Source organism: Pipistrellus kuhlii, unplaced genomic scaffold (genome assembly GCF_014108245.1).
Source record: "Pipistrellus kuhlii isolate mPipKuh1 unplaced genomic scaffold, mPipKuh1.p scaffold_m20_p_3, whole genome shotgun sequence".
NCBI classification, from domain to species: Eukaryota; Metazoa; Chordata; class Mammalia; order Chiroptera; family Vespertilionidae; genus Pipistrellus; species Pipistrellus kuhlii.
The window spans coordinates 666,729-688,289 of NW_023425529.1; the positions used below are offsets into that span (position 1 = coordinate 666,729).

Here is a 21,561-nt window from a genome sequence, read left to right on the forward strand (position 1 = left end):
ATTCATTAACTCAGGAAATATTTATTGAACATCACTATATTATAAACTCTTCTAAAATTAGGGAATGATTTGTGTTGAATTATATCTAATTTATTTTCGTTGCTTTATAATCTATTTTTTTAATATACCGTAATTTGTCCATTTTACTTTTCTTTTAAAAAAATATATTTTATTGATTTTTTTTACAGAGAGGAAGGGAGAGAGAGATAGTCAGAAACATTAATGAGAGAGAGACATCAATCAGCTGACCTCCTGCATGCCCCCAACTGGGGATGTGCCCGCAACCAATGTAAGTGCCCTTGACAGGAATCGAACCTGGGACCTTTCAGTCCACAGGCCGACGCTCAATCTACTGAGCCAAACCGATTTCGTCTCCATTTTACTTTTCATGGATATTTGGGTGGTTTTCATTTGGGACTATTATCAGTCATGGTCCTATGAAATTTTTGTGCATGTCTTTTGATATACTTATTCAGATTTTTATTTGAAATATACATAGGTTAATGGGGACAATACACACTTAAAACATTTTTAAACTTATTGAGTTTAGAGAGAGAGGAAGGTGGGAGACAGAGAGAAATATCTATTTGTTGTTCCACTTATTTATGCATTCAATGGTTGTTTCTTGTATGTGCCCAGACCAGGGGTCAAACTCACAACCTTGGTGTATTGGGACAATACTTTAACCAACAGAGCTACCCGGTCAGGGGCCACATTTTAAATATTGGGAATTCCCAACTAGTTGAATCTTTCAATAAAATAGGCGTCCTTTAATGTCTTTTTTGTGTTTTGTTCATCCTTACTCGATATTTTTTCCATTAATTTTTAGAGAGTGGAAGGGAGGGGAGAGGCAGAGAGAGAGAAAAAAACATCAATATGAGAGAGACACATAGATTGATTGCCTCCTGCCTGTGCCCTGACCAGGGCTGGGGATCAAGCCTGCAACCGAGGTACGTGCCCTTGACAGGAACCGAACCCAGGACCCTTTAGTCCTTGGACCTATGCTCTATCCACTGAGCAAAACCAGCTAGGGCTCCTTTAATGTCTTTCAATAGTTGTATAATTTTCTTGATAAAGGTCATGTAAATACTTTTCTAGGTCTTTTTTTTAGGTAGACATTATAAGAGTTATTTTCCTCCACTGACTTCTGTGACATTACTCTTTCCTGGCTTTCTAAGCGGTTTTTAAGCTCTGCCTTTCCAGCCACTCTCTTTTCTGCTCAGATCTTTTGCTATCTTTCTCTACCCATCTCCTAATTTTGTTACTTATAGGGCTTCTTTACTTCTTATTCTATATCTTTTTAAAAATATGTTTTTATTTCAGAGAGAAAGAGAAAAGGAGGGAGAGGGAGAGAAACATCATTGATGAGAGAGAATCATGGATCGGCTGCCTCCTGCACACCCCCTAGTGGGGATCAAGCCCGTGACCCAGAATTGAACCTGGGACCCTTCAGTCCACAGGCTGACGGTCTATCCACTGAGTCAAACTGGCTAGGGCTTATTTTATATTTTTACCTTGATGATTTCCCCCAGAACTTTGGCTTTAACCATCATCATCATATGCTGTTGATTCCCATCTTATACAAAGATGGGCATAGTAGGTTAATAATAATAATAAATACAATAAATAATAATCCTATATAATAAAACCCTAGTATGCAAATCGACCGAACAGCGCAACAACCAGCTGAACAACTGGTCGCTATGGCGTGCACTAATCATCAGGGGGCAGACACTCAACACAGGAACTGCCCCCAGCCCACAGGCCCCAACCAGTGGCTGTGGTGGCAGGGAGTGGAGCCAGCGAGTGGATGGCATCAGGCCAGCCAATGTGGGTGCCAGCGGGGGGCCCCGATTGCCCTGCTGGTCACTCCACAGATAGGCCCTGATCGCCAGCCAGGCCTAGGGACCCTACCTGTGCAGCAGTTTCATGCACTGGGCCTCCGGTATAAGAATAAACTCTGTTTCACTTACAACTGTAAGCTTACTTTTGCCCATCCTATAGGTCCAAGCCAAGTCTCTCCCCTGAATTTCAGACTCATATTCTTGGCTATCTATTGAACACCTCCACTGACCTCAGTGTTCTCAGAGTTAAACTCATTACCTCACCTGCAGTTTCTACTGAATTCTCCATTGTAGGAAACCATACCTCCATCCACCCAGATGCTCAAACCAGAGGGTTGTTTTGTTTTCTTCGTATATGAAAATGTAAAGGTTTTGTTTTATAATCAGATAAAGTATAGAAAAGCTGCAGATTTTTTACAGAGAGGAAGAGGGATAGAGAGTTAAAAACATGGATGAGAGAGAATCATCGATCAGCTGCCTCTTGCACATCCCCTACTGGGGATGTGCCTGCAACCAAGGTACATGCCCTTGTCTGGAATTGAACCTGTGACCTTTCAGTCCGCAGGCCGATGCTCTATCCACTGAGACAAACGGGTTTTGGCTCATCAGATTTTTTTTTTTTTTTCACTTGAATTTTAGATTCACTTGTTGGTAGGTATGTATTTGTTGTTCATAATTTTTATCTTTATCTTTTTCTTCTTCTTCCTCTTCTTAAAGAATACCTTTCGGCATTTCGTACAATACTGGTTTGGTGATGATGAAGTCTTTTAGTTTTTTCTTATCTGTGAAGCTCTTTATCTGCCCTTCAATTCTGAATGATAGCTTTGCTGGGTAGAGTAATCTTGGCTGTAGGTTCTTGCTATTTATTACTGTGAATATTTCTTGTCACTCGCTTCTGGCCTGCATGGTTTCTTTTGAGAAACCAGCTGACAATCGTATGGGTACTCCCTTGTAGGTAACTATTTTTCTCTTGCTGCTTTTAATATTCTCTCTTTGTCTTTTGCTCTTGGCATTTTAATTATGATGTGTCTTGGTGTGGTCCTCTTTGGATTCCTTTTGTTTGGGGTTCTGTGCACTTCCTGGACTTGTAAGTCTATTTCTTTCACCAGGTGGGGGAAGTTTTCTGTCGTTATTTCTTCAAATAGATTTTCAATATCTTGTTCTCTTCTTCTAGCACCCCCATAATTTGGATGTTGGTTCGCTTGAAGTTGTCCCAGAGGCTCCTTACACTATCTTCATGTTTTGGATTCTTTTTTCTTTTTTCTTTTTTCTTTTTTCTTTTTTCTTTTCCTGTTGGGTGTTTTTGGTTCTTTGTATTTCAAATCTTTGACTTGATTCTTGCGATCCTCTAGTCTGCTGTTGGATATCTGTATATTATTCTTTATTTCAGTCAGTGTATGCTTAATTTCTAGTTAGTCCTTTTTCATATCCTCGATAGTCTTACTAAATTTAACAGCATATTCTAGAAAGTTTTTGAAAAAACTTTATAACCATGGTTTTGAACTTTATAGTCTCCATTTCTTTCATTTGTGACCTGATTTTTTGTCTTCGCATTTTGGCTGCTTCCATGTGTTGATAGAGTGGCTTTGTGTGCCAGGTGTCCTGTAGGGTCCAGAGGCTCAGCCTCCCAAGTTACCTGAAGTGGACACTCTTGGTGCACCCCTTTGTGGGCTGTGTGCACAGTTTTGTTGTAGTTAAGCCTTGATTGTTGTTGGTATCACTGGGAGGAATTGACCTCCAGGCCAGTTGTCTGTGAGGATCTGCTGTGTCTATGATGGGAGAACTTCTGTGCTGGAGACACCCTTATGAGGTAAGACTTGCTTCTGTGGGGCTTTGGTGCTCACTGAATCTGCCCCTTGAGTATGTCCTTTATGGAGCTGAGGAATTGTAATCTGGGTGGTCTCACTCTGACCGCTGGGTACACTGGCTCTTGGGTCTCTAACAAGTTGCTAATGTAGCCTCTGCCTGAGGCCACCCAGCAGGAGCTAGGAGAGATCTGCAGACTCCTCTTTGTTTGGGTTTTAGAGGCGCCTAGATGAGGCCCAACTGTGAAACAATGCAAGCTGTGGTGGGCCTTCTTTTGGTTGTTCTGGGACTCTATGACTCAGCTGCAGTTTGTTAGGTAAGTTTAGATTTTAAATGACCAGGCCATTCATATGTAAAAGCCTTTGCGCACAACTTGGGTGGGGCAGGGTCTGAGGGTGGAGCAAACAGCAACGGATATCCTAAGAGGCCCCCGGGTCTCAGTGCCCTCCGTAATCACTGCAATCACCTCTGAGACAAAGCTGCCCTCGAGTTCTGCCCAATGCCAGTCAGTCCATATGAGTCTGGGTCCCAGAGTCTCGCCCAGAACTGGAGTTCAGAGCAGTCGGGAGATTGTGACTATCGCCAGCCCTTTCTTCGCATGCCTCTGTACCTTTGCACTTTACTCCTGCAGCTCCTTTGAGTCTCAATATGCTTTCCTCTTTCCTTTTAGTTGTAGAATTTCCACTCAGCCAGCCTTCCTGTGGCTCTGGATGATGTCCGTTTTGTCTTTTAGTTGTAGTTTTGAAGTGGTTGTGCAAGGCAGCAAGTTCAGGTGTTTACCTATGCCTCCATCTTGGTTTCTTTCTTGTTCCCCTTTCATAGGCTTTTCTTTTCTTTGTGTAAAACTTAGGAAATACTCATTTGTTTTTCACATGTGTAGCCTGTAGAAGAAAGGGCAGATAATGTAGTTTTTTTCTGTAAGGTACGCACTGTATCCTTTCATGCTTTAGTGTTTCACAGGAGGTACTAATTAACTGCTGGGAGAAATAAAAATTTTGAGTAGGCAGTTTCTGACTCAAATTATAGTATTTTCTTTGGGAAAGGAAAGAGTTTTGTTACTTATGCTCCTCAGGCAGCTTGGTTGTCAGGGATTCTGCAGATTAGGTCTCCCAGCGAATGTGAAAATGCCCAAATCTTAAACATGTTAACTCATTGATCCTATTTATAATGTGATTTATAGAATTTCATAACCTAATTCATTTCAGTACTTAAAGATAATCAATTTTCCATTCTCATGCACTTGTCAAATGTGCTAGGTTGCTAGAGAACAAATACCACATAGATTCTCCCTCTTTAAAAAAACAAAACCAAACCTCCCAATGGATTCCATCTTCCAGAGAAAATTGCTATAGTATGTGGTTTATTTCTCTCTTCTTCCCAATGTATGTTTTAAAAACAACTAAGCTAATATTATGTGTTTTTTTTTTCATTTAGCATTATATAATTTAAGATTTTTCAGATGTCACTGCAAGTTTTATAAGTAGCCATTTTTTAAAATATATTTTATTGATATTTTACAGAGAGGAGGAAGGGAGAGAGATAGAGAGCTAGAAACATCGATGAGAGAGCAACATCGACCAGCTGCCTCTTGCACACCCCCTACTGGGGATGTGCCCGCAACCAATGTACATGCCCTTGACCAGAATCGAACCTGGGACCTTTCAGTCCAAAGACCGACACTCGACCACTGAGCCAAACCGGTTTCAGCATAAGTAGCCATTTTAATGGATGTATGACATTCCATTCTATGCCATCATTTATTCAATTCCCCCACCTCCCTATCCACTGAATCATTTTCTGATTTTCACACTTTACAGAAATTTGATGAACATCTTTTGAAGCTTTTTAAAAATTTTTTTATTATTTTTTTATTATTTCTTTAGAAGTAGAAATACTGGCTTAAAGAATTTAGCCATTTCAACATTGAAAACTTATTCAGTGACTTATGGCACCATCCCTGTGCTAAGTATTGGAGAGACAGTAAGGAACAACACAGATAAGGTTTTCATCGTCACAGACTTACAATGGGTGAAAGAAAGATTAAACAGATTTATACAAGCCAATTCATAGTTAAAACTTGGAGGGGGCAGGGTGTGAGATGTTAAACATTTAATGGTGATGGTTCTAATTTAAGTGGTGAGGTGATGGTCAGGAAAGGCCTCTTGAGGGAAGAGACATTTAAGCTGACAGCCAGAGCACAAGGAGTGATAGGCAAACAAAGGAGAGGGGGACTAGCACGCGTTAAGGCTGGGGAAAGGGAAATGGAAACGGGAAAGTAAGATTATTGTGTAAAACTTGGCACAACAAAACTAAGAAAATACCAATATGTCATGGAGGGATTGAGAGAGAGTGACGTGAAATAAGTAGGTATATAGGGGTCAAATCACACTGGCCTTTGTAGGCCTTATTAAGAATTGAGGTTCTTGAGAAATACATTGTCTGGTTCCATTCCAATAGTGGCTTACCAATTTATATTTCTGTCAATCCTGTATGAATGCCTGGTTCACTTTATCAACATTGATAATAGCATTTATAAAAGACTGCTGGTGTGATAGATGAAATGTTTTCATTTCAATTTATATTTCTTTGATTAGTAGTGAGGAAGAACTTTTTCCTAAATGTTTGCAGCTGGTGGATGTTTCATTTTTTTGACCATTCAGTTCATTTCTTTCCCTCTAAACATTATTTTTAAGTTATTCCACAAGTACTCTAGTAACACATTGGGAACCACGTGTCAGGAATTTGTAGAAGAGTTTCCTACATGTATTTCACTCTTAGTACTCCAGATAAGGTCAAGACTGAGTTTCTTTTGGCTTTGTTATTGGGTGTACAAGTATACACGTCTGTGGAGTTGGAATTTTGAAAAGAAACTGATAAACTCTGGTGCCTTTACTTATTAAAAAAAAAAAAATATATATATATATATATATTATTGCTTTTTTTACAGAGATGAAGAGAGAGGGATAGAGAGTTAGAAACATCAATGAGAGAGAATCATCGATCAGCTGCCTCTTGCACACCCTTCCACTGGGGATGTGCCCGCAACCAAAGTACATGCCTTAGACCGGAATCGAACCCGGGGACCTTTCAGTCCGCAGGCCAACGCTCTGTCCATTGAGCCAAATCAGTTCCGGCCCCTTTACTTTTTTAAGAGGCAGCTCACATCATTCTTCCCAGAATGAATTGCTGCTGCTTTTCTATTTGCTTAGCTCATTGCTTGTACTTTTATTTAGTGCTTCATTTTCTTTTCTTTAAATTGTTGGTTAGAGATTTTCTACCCTACTTCCTGAGAGCAGAAGCAGTGTCAGTCTGGTTCATCTGTCTTTGTGCCCCCATTGGCATTGCCATTGTGCATAATGACAGTATTTCGGATACACAGGATGAATGAATTGGCTATTTATGTTTATGGCTATCATAACCCTTAACATTTATTATACAGCCTTCACTATTCTGATGTCAAGGAAGAGCATACCTAGAGGAGTTTCCTAACTCTATCCCCTTGTTATTATTTAACCATGCTCCATAACCTATATTTGCAGTAACTTACTCAAAACCAGGACTGCTCATCTTGACAGGGTTTCTCATCAGTAGTAGTTTGTGGTCACAGGAAATAGAAGCTGCCCTGAATCTGTAGCAACTTGCCTGGGTGTTGGGTTATGCTATCTTTTAGGTGTTTTAACTTTGCTCAACACTCGGTGTCTGGGAGAGAGACTTAATTGGTTAGAGCCTGTAAATTTTCAATATGATGATTAGATTTTTGTAGATCTGAACATCAGTAAACTCATATATGCATTCGTGAGAACCCAAATCAGAAATGGACACAGGAACAAGGTTACACTTCAATGTTCTGAAATCCCACAGAGATCATTTGTTATTTTGTGAATATCTTTTTATACCACAGTCCATCATTGAAATTGATATCACTTGTTAGTGAGGTTGACAGCTTTCGAAGGTTAAAGGATTGCTTATTTTGTGGCCTTCTGTTTCTCTGGTTTCTTTTACTCCTTTCCTACAATTTGGACATTTTCGTTGTCATTAGCATTTAATATTGCTGAGTGCGTTATTGTGGATGTTCTATTTATGTTAACCCTATGCTTCATTGCTATGGATAAGTTGTCTTCCTCAAGTAGTTTTGCTATAGCACCTTCAGCAAGTATTCTAATGAAAACTAGCAAACTACCTGTCTTTTCTGGGTAGGTAGGGATTATTTCATTATGAATTTTCGCCATCCTGTTAGAATTTTCTGCGACAAATAGGGCTTTTTATTTCATTTGGCATACATCTATGAATGCTTTCACTTCTGACATTGTGCTAAATCTCTTAATGCAGAGGCGTTAAGTTACGTGGTAATGAGCAATATATATAGGTGGGCACAGGTTTTGGGGGAGCAAAAATGAGGGATAGGTATCATATTCATGGACGGTGTGGAAAGTGCCAGGATCTGGGAAGGTTTTCTGGAGCAGGCAGCACTTAAACTGGTTTTGAAGAATTAGTAAGAATTGGGTGGTAACAAGGGTAAGTTTTAATTGAGGTAAGGATGGAGAGAAAGTTAAGAAGTCGTTGCTGAAGTACCACCTATGTAATATTCTTGTGAAAAACTTTAACCTGAATTAGATCAAGCTTCTATATCTAACTAGTAATTTACTGCAAATATAGGGTATGGAGCATGGTTAAATAACATCAAGGGGATACAATTAGCAAAATCCAATATATGAGAAAACTTGTTTTTTTCAACAAATAAGAAAGGAAGAGGGAGAAATCTATAGATGAAGAAAAACTTAAGAGGCACGTCAATGAAAATGCAATGTGTTTTCCCTGTTAGACTCTGATTTGAATAAATTAATCTTAAAACACTTAATGAGAAAGTTGGGAAAACTTGAGCATTGATTGGATAGTTTTGGATAGTTTATGATATTAAGGAATTTAAAAAAATGTAGGTGTGGTAATGGTATTGTGCTTCCATATATATATATATATATATATAAAGATGGAATTAGATGATGCTCAGAATTGGCTTCAGAGAGATCCAGTATTAGCTGAGTGCTATGTGTATGGAGGAGGGGCATTTACTTGTTGGTACATTTTGAAACTAGGTGCTGGGGTACATACAGCTTATTATACTATTCTGTTTGAACTTTTCTATGTTTTTAAAAAGCTGTTGCTATACTCCAGACAATAATTATTAAGGACCCGAAATAAAAAATACTGGTTGTAGTGATGGAACAAAAAGGATAGATTTGAGGAATAAGTTACTTGATAATTAGTAATACCTAGAAGTTTGGGTTGGAGGTACAGGAGTCTAAATTTATGGCTTCAGACCTGAGTACTATTACCTAAGCTAGGGAAAATGGAAGCAGTATACTTTGAGGGTTAGAACAGGGTGATGGGTGATATTGGAAGTTTGCTTTTGGACATACTGAGTTTTAAGAATCTGGATAGAAGTGCATAATTGGTAGCTTAGGAGAAGTCAGAGCTAGATATGGATCAGTATGTACGGTAGGTGATAGTAACTTTAAGAAAAGATGAAACTGGCCAGGGAAAATATGTAAAAGGAAAGGAGTGTCCCTGAGAGGGACAGAGAAAGAGGAGCCACTTAGGATTCTGAGGAGAAGGTCAGAGAGTAGGATTTTTAAGAAAATTAAAAAGATAAGTTTTCAGAAGAGTATGAAAACTATGACAAATCCAGTAGGAAGGTCAAATAGGATTAAAACTTGTTTAGTTCCTCTTTATTATGAACATTAATAACCTTTGAGGAGCTGGTGTGGTGTGTGGTGTGTGTATGTGTGTGTGTGTGTGTGTGTGTGTGTGTGTGTGTGTGTGTTGAGAATGCTTTGTGAGCAAACTATTGATATCCTGCATTTATCAAGTCCCTTTAGAGTAGATTAATAGAGATTGTAAGTCAAATTAAATTTGTGTTGATTAGCTAGAGAGTTATGATTTAAAAGCAAAAGAGCTTTGGCCCTGACCACTTTGGCTCGGTTGGTTGAAGTGTTGTCTTATGCGCAGAAAGGTTGCCAGGTTCAATTCCTGGTCAAGGCTCAGGCCTACATTGTGGATTCATTCTTGGTAGGCGTGCATATGGGAGGCAACCCTAATGTTTCACTCATAGGTTGAATGTTTCTATCTCCCTCTCTTTACTTTAGTTCTCAATGAAAATTTTGTCAATTTGCACACAAAAAAAATAGTGAAACTGAAGCTGCCATAGTTCATATTTTCGGAATTGTGAAACCTGCTGTTGTGCTGATACTCCAGGGTAAATGCAAACAGTCTTAGCAGTAGGCAAAGATTATGTTTCCTTTTTTTAAAGATTTTTTTTTTAGAATTTTGTTTTAAAATTTGTTTTTCTTTAATTCCTTTTTTTGATGTTAATCCTCACCTGAGGATATTTTTCTATTGATTTTTTTTAGAGAAAGTGGAAGGGGTGGAAGGAGGGAGAGAGAGAGAAACATTGATGTGAGAGAGACACATAGATTGGTTGCCTCCCACTTGTGCTCTGACTGGGATCGAGCCTGCAACCGAGGTACATGCCAGAATCGAACCCAGGACCCTTCAGTCCGTAGACTGAGACTCTATGCACTGAGCCAAACCAGTTAGGGCAGCTCCTTTTATTCCAAAGGGCAGATGAGACAGAAATGGATATGGAATTGCTGTGAAGAAGTTGGAATGTGATGTGTTACTGTTACTTCCACTATATGACCAACAGTGTCTGTGTTACTGTTGAAATATTGTGGCTCTCCGAACACTCTTAAACAGCAAAGAGAGAAGTTTTGGCAGGAAGGAAATAGCCCTCTGCCCTTCTAAACCATCTTATGTGCAGTAATCTTAGTATCTTCTTTCTTTCTATCTATCTATCTATCTATCTATCTATCTATCTATCTATCTAAAGGCTAATATGCAAAGTGTCTCCTTGGGAGTTCAACTGGGAGAATGGGAGTTCGATCGCTCACTATGACATGTGCTGACCACCAGGGGTCAGCATGGTGGAGGCAGAGCACAGAGGAGCAAGGGAAGGGCGTGGGAGGGGGGGAGTCACATGGTGACAGTGCTCTGGGAGGTGGGGCCTGATCGGCCCTGACCACTGGTCAGGCCTAGGGACCTACCTGTGCATGAGTTTCGTGCACTAGGCCTCTGCTTTGTCTATATTTTCATGTAAGCACATAGCTGTGAGAACTTGTTTCATTTGAAAAACCCTCACACAGCAGATTTTACAGCCCACATAGGGACAAAGGGATGACTCAACCTTTTAGGGATGCTTTTCCTTTAGTTCCTAACCTCTGACCAGACTATCTGTGTAGAATGAGGGTTGAAATTTATCCATTTTTCATAAGACAATTTGTGTGCTTGTTTGCCAGAAGGGGCCAGAGGGAATGATTCTGTCTTTCCAGAGCAGCATTTAGCCCACATTGGCTGCCACTCTGTTGCCTGTTGAGTCATTCCAACAGTTCTATATAGAGCTTTTCTTTCAAACATGATGTTCTTGGAGTGAGAAAGAAAGGAAGTTTTTTTCTTTCTGCCATAGAATTCCTCCCCCCCCCCCCCCCCCCCGCCCACAATTTGCATTGCTTTTCTTTCCTAATAACAAAATATTGCCTTCAGTCATTCTGAAAGTTTTCTCTTTTAAAGTGTCTTGGTACTTTAATTTATCATTTGTTTGACTATGTGAACATTTAGGCATTCACTAGACTGAGTTTGCAGCAGTAGGCTCTCAAAATACAGGCTGATACTTTACCAGAAAGATTGAGGAATTCTAGGTAAACATACTAAACATGGATTTCTAGAAACATTTTAAAAATTTATTTTAGAGAAAGAGAGGGGGGGGAGGGGGGAGGGAGGGAGGGAGGGAGAGAGAGAGAATAAAAACATCAGTTTATTTTTCCATTGAATTCATTAGTTGATTCTTGTATTTGCCCTGACTGGGTATCAAACCTGCAATGTTTGCATACTGGGACCATGCTCTAACCAATTGAACTTCCTGGTCAGGGCCTAAACATGGATTTCTAGTTTTGAGTTATTTAAAACTTAATTAAATATGGTAAAAGCATCTGACTATTCTTATTGAATATCTGTTAGTAAAAAGTACTATGAAGGGAGTGAATGAGCTTTTAATTTTGGATAATTGGAAATTGCTATAATTTAGAAGTATTTCAGTTTGTTTTTTTGCAATGGAAGGTAAAGTGCCCATGTTCATTCTTATTCAGAAGTCCTGCTTTGTGCTAGTAGAAAAAGAATTGAGGTTTCTTTATCAGAAAAAGGAAATTCTTATGTATTAAAACTGCCTTTTTGTATGTTCCATATATACCGCAAGACCATAAAGTATTTTAGAAAAGTCAAATAACATCAGTAAGCTGTCTAGTCACAGATCACATTTCTCATATAGGAATAAGTTAGAGGCTCTTCTAGGGGATTGGCAGATCTGAAAGATTATAGCTTTGGAATGAATTCAGGTGACTTAAAGAAATTTAAATTTTATTGTAGAAAGTACTGCTTATGTCCCCTCAGATGACTTTTTGAAACATATTTTAATTGGAGTGGGGGTGGAGAAATAGTTGAGCTTCTAAAGTTAAATATTCAAGTTCCTTAGCCTGCTATCTATAAATATCACAGATGAAAAAGCCATTGGAACCATTTTTCAAAAAACGAATTCACCATACATGCATATTTATATGTATGTGTATATATATGTTTCTATATACCTAATCCTCACCCTCATCTCCTATCAGTGGGTCAGTAATTGGGCTGTCTGTTTCACAAGACTGAGAGATTCTGTTTAATCTGTTGCTCTAAATTGCATTGAAGCAAAGTCTCTTATACTAAGATTTTGAATAAAATCTCAACTTCCCTTTTTAAAAAGAGAGCGGGGAAAAGCAGTTCATTGGTTTTCTGAAGATCTCTTTCTGTATTTCTCTCTCCTCCCCCAGAGACAAATAGCAAGGGGAGGAGCTCACTCACTGTTCTAACCACACTTCATATGTCTTAGCTTGAGAGCTTTCTTGGTTTCCTGTCGGCAGTAATTCAACTCTGTGTCATCTTAACTTGCCTGAAGGGTGGATAAACTGGTAACTGTTCTGAGAAGGGGAGTTCTCACAGTCTGCTTTGAGCATCAGACATGAGATTGAATTTATGAAAGCTTCGGTAGCCTCTGAAAACAACATCTTTCTTCTGTGACTTTGAATTTTTTCATTATATTTGTGGACTGTTGTTTTTGAGAAGAATTTGTCATGACTCTACTGGAACCTGAGATGTTAATGATGGCTGTGCAGTCCGGTAATTTCCCATATTTCTGCAAATCCTATTTGCCATAGGTTTCTTAAAAAAGGTTGGGAATATTTGTGCTAGGATTGGGTGGAGATGGGGAGGAAGATAGGGATTAAGATTAATGTTCCAGTAAATTATATGTGTTTTCAGATTTTTATTGCAAAAAATTATTTTTCTAATTACAGATTCGATTATTCAAACATAGCTTTGAATTAGATGTTTACTGACCTTAAAACTGTTTAGAGAGGAGACTTAGTGGGGGGAAAAGAACTATTTTCCTTTAATCAATTATTTTATCATCTGTGACACTGGTTTTAATATAAGATAATTAACTTGTTTTTGTTGTTTTATATATTATTGTCTTCAGGCAATAATCTATACTCTATTTTTATGTCTTTATGTGAAAGCATATTTAAAATTTTTTTCCTAGCTGTTCTTTCTCTCTTGTGGTATAACCTTCATTCTATTTTTTGTTTTTTGTTTTTGGGAATGCTCTTGATAACACATAGGATTAGGACTCTTAGGTTTTAGAGATGGGAAAGTTTGAGCAAGGAAAGAGAAAACAAAATTTTTTTTGAAATTCTCTAAAAACAGCCTCCCCAACTCAAAAAAGTATCTTAAAACATTTTAAATTCCAGTTATTTTTAATGGTTTGTTTTACTTTTAGTGTTTTTAAACTTATAAGTTAGACATCTAAAAATAGGGAATGTTCTTTTGTTATTTTTAGATTTCTGCTAAAATGTAGTCTAGTGTTTTCCTGTTTTACAGCATAGCTCGATAGATTTGTACAAGTGGCATTTGAGGATCTCTTCCCATCCACTGGCCTTCACTCAAAGGAGAATGAGACTCCTTGGTTCTGGAAGATACTGTCTCTGGCAGAATTGGTCTCACTGTTTTTCTTGGGGAGTGATTAGATAGTAGTATGTTGAAAGACACAGATAGCCATCTGAATATAGGATCAGATGCTATCAGGCTAAGCTTATGGACAGGTAAGGGGCAAAGAGAAGACATTGCTGTTACAAAGAAGGCTGTGATGAGACATTTGAGTTTTTCTGTTTATAATATGCTATGTGTTCCAGGTTGCCTTTCTTTTTCCTCCCCCAAATCTGTTGAGCTCTATGTTCTAAACAAGATAATGTGCTTATCTGAATGTTTCCCATCTGTCTTTGATGAAATAGCTCCCAGTTACACTGACTCAATTATTTTTTCCTCTCTGTATTCTAGTTCTCTGCTGTCTGCGAGCAAGTGCATGGTTCATCTGCGGGAGTAGATGTTAGCATTTGAACTCTCTCTCCCTTCTTTGATCATCTTTTGCTTACAGATCACCTCACTGTAGTCACTTTTTAAAATAAAGGTTAAAAGATAGTTTGCTTTCTCCTAAGGGGTCTCACTCTTCCCAGCTGGATAAGGGAAAGGGATTTACTTGTTTTCTTGTCTTCCCTAAGAGCTGTTTTTCCTATGACATATGCTGGGCAGAGCTAGCCACCCATCTGTTGGACCAATTAACTACTTCATAAAACTTTCAAAGGATAATAGTATGTAAGACAAGTATAGATGAAATTGACAAGGGTGTTGGAAACAGGTAAAATGAAAGATCTGCAGAGAACAGCATGTATGTGGACCTCTTTCTTTTGCCTGTCTGTAAAAGAGAAATGGTATAAGAAGGAGTAATAAGAAACCTATTTCTATAATAATTGTGATTCCTAAATGCTCAAAAATTTTGATAATGTGAAATTGTTACTGTTTTATTCTGAAGCTCTACCCTTCAGAAGAAGTTATGAAATATAATAGTAATCTGACAATTATATTTATGATGGAAAGTGAAAAAAGCATGTTATGAAGCCTTCATAAGCCAAAAGCCAACTTTTTTTTTTTTTTTTTTTTTTTTAAGTCAACATTTAGACTGTGTGAGCCATAGGTTTTCTAGCAGTAAAATATTTGGGACCTCCATTAATATATACTTTTTAGGTGAAACTACTGTTTAATAAGATTTTAAAGTAGTTAAACCTCTTTAAGACAAAATTCAAGATGCAAAAGTTTTTACCCTACATTAAACTTTAGGATACTGAATACTATATAGCAGAGTTCCAGGGTTCATTGTGTACTTACTGACAGTTATTTTTTAGTATTTGGAGGTTGGGGATTTTGGTGAGGCATATTTGCACAGAAAGACTTTCATCTTGCTCACTGGTGGTGGTTTTTTTCTGACTGTTTGAGATCCAGTTCAGATACTGCCATTCTATGAAACCTCTCTCAGTAGAGTCAGCCCTTCCTCCTATTAGTTCCGTAGTACCACCTTTACAATGTAGGCTAATTATCATTTTTTTTTACCTGCCTCCCTAGTTAAACTATTGACTTCTCAAAGGTAATATGTTAATCTATATACTGGCTCTTGACACTGGCACATGTAGACCCTCAGAAAAAAATTTTTTTTAAATGAATGAAAATGGTTTGGGACACTTCCCCTAATAGGCATAAGCCTTTTAAGATCAGGAATTTATTGAAGTGTTTTGGGATCTGTTTTTGCATTAAGAAGTAAATTCATTTCTAACTACCATCCTGTATCTCAGCCAATCCTCGTCCAAAGCAGGCGCTGTTGAAAGCAGGATTTCAAAATTGAGATTCTTCTACATCTCAGGATGTGCAGTGTGTCCTGTCTGTCTTCCTATGAAGGCAGGGCACACTGCTAAATCTAAGTGTTCTGATCAAGCCACAGTTACAGGATTAAAGCATCTATTACCATTCTGGAAGCCTATCTAAATCCTTGTGATTAGAAAACTGATGATCTTAGATGGATATTTGGGATTTCTGAAGCTAACATTAAGGAAATATTGGGACACAGTATTATGTCTCATGTATTTTAGAACAGAGAAATTCTGGGGTTCAGTTCTTCTCAGCTAATATGTAAGGCTTTGACCAGGCAGGCCTTATCCCAGCATTCAACCAGTGCAGTCTTATTAATTTTCTAGAGTCCTGGTACATGACATTTGTGTACTGGGGGGATGAAAGGGGGGTGCCTCAGTCTGACCTGCACCCTCTCGCAGTCTGGGACCCCCTGAGGGGTCCTCAGCACTGCCTGGTAGGCAGGAGAGGCTCCTGCCACCACCACTGTGTTCACCAGCTGTGAGCCCGGCTTCTGGCTGAGTGGCATTCTCCCTATGAGAGTGCACTGACCACCAGGATGCAGCCTGTGTTGAGCATCTGCCCCCTGGTGATCAGTGTGTGTCATAGCGACTGGTCATTCTGCCATTTGGTCAACTTGCATATTAGCCTTTTATTATATAGGATAACTCTGGTAGTGAGTCAAAGTTCCCTTGTAGAGGAAAGTATTGAAGCAGTTCTCTAGGTATGCTTTGGTCCCTTACATACACCTGATCTTGATGAGGCACAGTCAGGGAGTCAGTTTGTTCTTTCTCTTTTGTGCACATATGTGCACACATCAACCCACTCATGCACTGCACCCTGACACACACACTACCCACACCCTACCCTCCAACCCCATGATTATCTATGTATAGAATATCTCTGGAAGTAACTACCCTGTTTCCCCGAAAATAAGACAGTGCCTTACATTAATTTTTTCTCCCAAAGTTGCGCTAGGTCTTATTTTCAGGGGATGTCTTATCTTTCCATGCGCTAGGTCTTATTTTCGGAGGATGTCTTATTTCTGGGGAAACACGGTAGTAGCAGTGACTACCTCATGGGATTGGAATAGAAAAGATTTTTCCCCCCCACAAATCAACTGAGTTTGATTTTTTTAGGTTTATTATTATTATGGAATACCCTGTAAATGCGAAAGAATAGAGTCCAACAATATACACAGTGCATGAACCCATGGACAACCTAAGAAAGTGTACAATATACTCTGAAATCTCTAAATGCCCTCTCTGATTTATCCCTTAGAAACAGTTTTGTTTGCTTAAATTTTTTTTTCATCTTTATTGTTGAAAGAGTTACGTATGTCCCTTTTTTTCCTATTGACCCCCCCCCCCCTACCCTGACCCCTCTCCCTAGGCCTTGACCACACTATTGTCTGTGTCCATGGGTTTTACATATATTCACATAAGTTCTTTAGTTAATCACCCATCCCCCTGTTTTGGTTGAACAATGACCCATGAACTAGGAAGTCATGGTTCGATTACCAGTTGGGGCACAATCCCCATTGTGTGTGTGCAGAAAGTGGCTGATCAATGACTCTGTTATCATTGATGTGTCTGTCTGTCTCTCTCTCTCTCTCTCTCTCTCTCTCTCTTTCTTTTTCTCTCCTCTCCTTTCTCCCTCTCCCCTCTCCCTCCCTCCATCTCTAAAATAAATAAAAACATGTTAAAAAACACACACACACACACACACAAAAGAACAGTGCCTGGGTGTCCACTTCCTGCCCCTAGGAACTGGAGTCAGATGCTACAGGCCCTACCCTATAGTTCTATGGTAGACTTCCATCTTGCCCTGTGTTCTCTGGCCTGGGTGATGATCTCATACCTTGATGATGATCTCAGAAGACAGGTAGGCAGACAGACAGCTGTTGTCATCAGTGTTCTGGATTACATCTTACTCCCCTTTCTCTGACTCATTGATTTATCTGGGATCCCCTTAAGAGTTAGGATCCAGATCAAAGGAATCTGAATTCATCTGTCTGTCTCAATCTTTTTTTCCTCCCTCTTGTTTCCTTTTGGATAAGGCAAGCTGTCAAGAACATGAACCACAGTTTTAGCTTTATTAGAACAGTGCCAAATTACGTAAATAAAGATGAGTCTCCTACTTTTGTGGGTGTGTTTTTTTTTGTTGTTTTTTTTTTAGATTCATTTTTATGATTACCACATGCATTATTTTTTTAAAGGATTTTCTGTATAATAACAAGGGAAAAATACTAAAAAAAAAACCAAAACACATCAACAACAAAAATCAGTTTTCTCTGTCTTGCTCTCAACAAACTAAAGGGAAGTATCTGGCTGAGCTCATGGTGTCAGGGGTCTTGGGCATCCTTCATCTCATGGCAGTCACTACTGACATGTTCATTTAAAATGAAAGTCAGATCATATCCTTTCTCGCTCAGAACCTGCCAGTGGTTTTCATTCACAGAATAAGCTCTGGTCCTACAGGGTTCAACGTGATCTGCCCCATTCCTATAACTGCTGCATCTCCTCTTGCTTGTTTATTCTACCCTAGCCTAGCGGCCTCTTCGCTGTCCCCTGTGCCCTTTAGGGTATGCTTCTGTTTTAGGGCTGTGTACTTGCTGTGACTTTTACGTGGAGCACTTTTTGCTGGTAGCCTCATGGCTTGCTCCCTCACCTTCTTCAGATCTTTGTTCAAATGCCACTTTCTCAGTTAGGCCTTCCCTGACCCACCCTATATTTTTAAATCCTCCTTTTATTTTTCTTCATGCTAGTTACCTGACAGAATATGTGATTTATTTGTTTATTGATTATTGCTCTTTCCCGACTAGAATATAAATACATCAAAGTAGGGGCTTCTCTCTAGTTTTCTGCTGTTTCCAATGCCTGTAAGGGCACCTGGCACATAATATGCGCTTAATAGTAATTCTTGTATAAATGATTTACTAAAAAATGTGGAATATGTTTTAGGCATGTATGTTCCTGAGACCACGCATTTTAATTTTGTATCACATGCATTGCACTAACTAATGTAGTAGTTCTCAAAATGTGGTCTGGGGTCCTCTCTGAGTGTCTTTTTCAGAGGGTGCAAGATTAAAACTTCATATATTTATACTAAAATTTTATTTGTCTTTTTTTCCAATTGTTCTCTTATGAGTGTACAATGTATTTTTGTAGAGGTACATGGTATTCAGTATCCTAACAAATTGAGTACAGTATCATATGAAAATACAGCTGTCTTTCAGTAAATTACACATGAGATGAGCAAAATTGATAAAAGAGTGGCACTCTTTTCCCTGTTGTCTTTTCATTTTAGAAAATAATAGTATTTTTCATAAAAATCTGTTAACATGTAGTGGGTTTATTGCTAGTTTTAAAAGAAGAGTAAATCTTTTAAATGTTTTTCATTTTTATTTTTTATTTCTTACATGAAAAGCATTGATATGTATAACCCACATAAACAAGTATGTTATACATTAGCTTTTTCTCAATAACTATTAAAGGGTAAAGGATTCCTGACATTAAAAAGTTTGAGAAGAGTAGGGATAGTGTTTAAGAGCATGAACTTTGGAGTCCAGGTTTCTTAGCTTTGCCACTAATTAACTGTGGGACCTTGGTAACATTGGGTAAATTATTTAACCTCTCTGTATCTGTTATTTCATCTGTAAAACAGTAATCCTATCTAATAAAGAGGGAGTATGTTAATTGACCCTCATGCCATCATAGATGGTGGTGCCCACAGCCATTAAGGAGGGAATATGCTAATTGATTGCCATATCCTCAAAGATGGTGGCGCCTACAGCCACAGATGGTGGCGCCCAGTTTTCTCAGCCCTGCCTGCCTTCAGAGTCCCTTAGTCCTCTCAGCCCCCCAGCCATCCAGGGCCATTCTGAGGCGCAGGCAAGTCTCAGATGGTGGTTGCCCAGCCGCCCAGGGCTGCCCGAGGCTCAGGTAACCAGGGCTGGCTGAGGCTTGCGCTGCTGGCAGTGGCAGGAGCAGAGGTGTGATGGGGCATTGCCTTCCCCTGATCACTGGGTCACCTCCTGCCTCTGAGGGCTCCTGAACTGTGAAATGGGGCGCGCCAGGCTGAGGTATCCCCACCCCCCCTCCAGTGCATGGGTTTTCATGCACCGGGCCTCTAGTATTATAATAGGAGAGCAAGAGAGAGAGTACATGCATGTGCATGTGCGTATGTGTGTGTGTGTGTGTTGTAGGTATGGATAAAAGGGAGAGAAAATGGCTGAAAATAGTATCTTGGATTAGGAGCTAGAACTGTTAGTTTGGGACCTCTGTAGTCAAAGCACTCCACTGACCAAACAATGTGTGATAAAGAGGCACTTCATCCCATTAAGCTGTTCCTTCTAACAGTCTAGTTTGTATAAACCCCTTTTTCATTTTTTCCTTTTGTTTCTGTTTTGTAAGATTTATTGAAATTTATCTTTGCAATGTTTGTATTAGGCCATGTTCTTGGCAGAGCTGTAGATCCTTCCTATGCACACTAAGTTACTCTCAATCTGCTGAACCTTTCAGATGTTTTTATAAAGTAAAAACACTAAATTATTTTTTTTATTTTTGATGGGTTAGAATAATTTGAGATCTCTTAGGCATAAAGAGTGGCATTAGTATAAATTTTTAAAAATTATTTGAAAGTAAATTTCTGTAATATATTTTGTTCTTTGACCTGATGGTAGGTTGAAAATCCTCATAATAACCCATCTACTCTTTATCAGAAAGCCATAATTCGTATTGCCTCATCTTTGTTTTATAAGTAGGACTTAGAGCACTTAGTTCAAGCATTAAAATGTTAATTAGCCCTGGCTGGTATAGCTCAGTGGTAGAACGTCAGCCCGAGCACCAAAGGGTCATTGGTTTGATTCCTGGTCAAGGGCACATACCTGTATTGCAGGTTCCTTTCATTCTCCCGCCCTCGTCAGGGCCTCTGTGGGAGGCTACCAATTGATGTCTCTCTCTCACATTGCTATTTCTCTCTCTTTTTCTCCCCTCAACCTCCTCTTCCTTTCTTTCTTCCTTCCTTCCCTCTACTAACTCTAAAAATCAATGCAAAAAATATTAGCAACAAAAAAGCTAACTTGACCTTGACTTTGAGTTGTTATATTTCGTATGTTCTCTTGAGACTAAGTGGGGTTATATTCCTCAAATCAGTGCCATAAAACTAATTTATAAAATATTTGGCTGTATAGAGTATTGAAAACTTGTGGTATTAATATTAATTAGTCTCTCCAAATAGATACTATGAACTCAGTATTTTAACACCTTCCTACTTACTCATAGTGTGTTTCAAGGACTAACAGCTCACTTGGGAGCACTGTCTCAGGCTCCACCTTAGGCATGCAATCAGAATCTTCTCTTTAACAAGATCCTCAGGTGCATATTAAAGTTGAGGAGTATTGTTCCAACTGATATTTTATTCACCTTTTTTTATTGTTGAGGTGAACAGGTGCAGTTGATGATGTATTGATGTATTTCTTGAGTAGTAAGCACTATTCAAAATGATAAAAATCAGAAGATAGAACTACAATGGTTGGAAAGATTACTATGGAAACATTGGATAAAATAGGAAACAAAAAAAGGAAACTTGCTCTAAGTACAGTATTCACCATGTGATAAATGTTCACAATTTGACATCTTTTAGGGTAAGTTTTCTTGGCTTTTGGAAAAAAGAATAGGTAATAGCTTCAGAAAAAAGGAAAAAAAAATACATTTACTATTGTCTAAAAGTTAGGCTGCTTCTTCTCTGAACCATTGGAGCTTGCTGTTCAGGCCTGTGCAGTCTAAGGAGGGAAGGTACAGACCTTGCTGTTCAGGCCTATGCTATCTAAGGTGGGAATAGCAGTGGTTTTGAGTATTTAGAAATAGTGTTATTTCCTTTTTCTTTCCTTTGTTTAAATAAAAATTGGTATTTCAGGGAAGGGAACCTTTTCAACAAAGAATGCTGAAAGAACTAGCTGCCTATGTCCCCCCAAACACCAAAAACAGTGAATCAAAACAAAAATCCATTGATTCTTATTTCATACCATTCA

General features: G+C 38.8%; 1 protein-coding gene across 9 annotated transcripts in view; it reads left to right on the forward strand.

The window, feature by feature from the left end:
* Positions 1–21,561, forward strand: part of MRTFA (myocardin related transcription factor A) — a 158,581-nt gene that overhangs the window by 53,697 nt on the left and 83,323 nt on the right. The window contains exon 1 of one of the 9 annotated variants that reach the window (XM_036459351.2): positions 12,616–12,914. The exons of 4 other annotated variants lie outside the window; for them this stretch is intronic. In XM_036459351.2, coding sequence (XP_036315244.1) covers positions 12,869–12,914 — 46 coding nt within the window. In that variant the 5' untranslated portion in view covers positions 12,616–12,868. Of the gene's footprint in view, positions 1–12,615; positions 12,915–21,561 lie in introns of those variants that run through there. 4 more of the 9 variants (XM_036459355.2, XM_036459348.2, XM_036459347.2 and 1 more) reach the window with 4 other exon arrangements.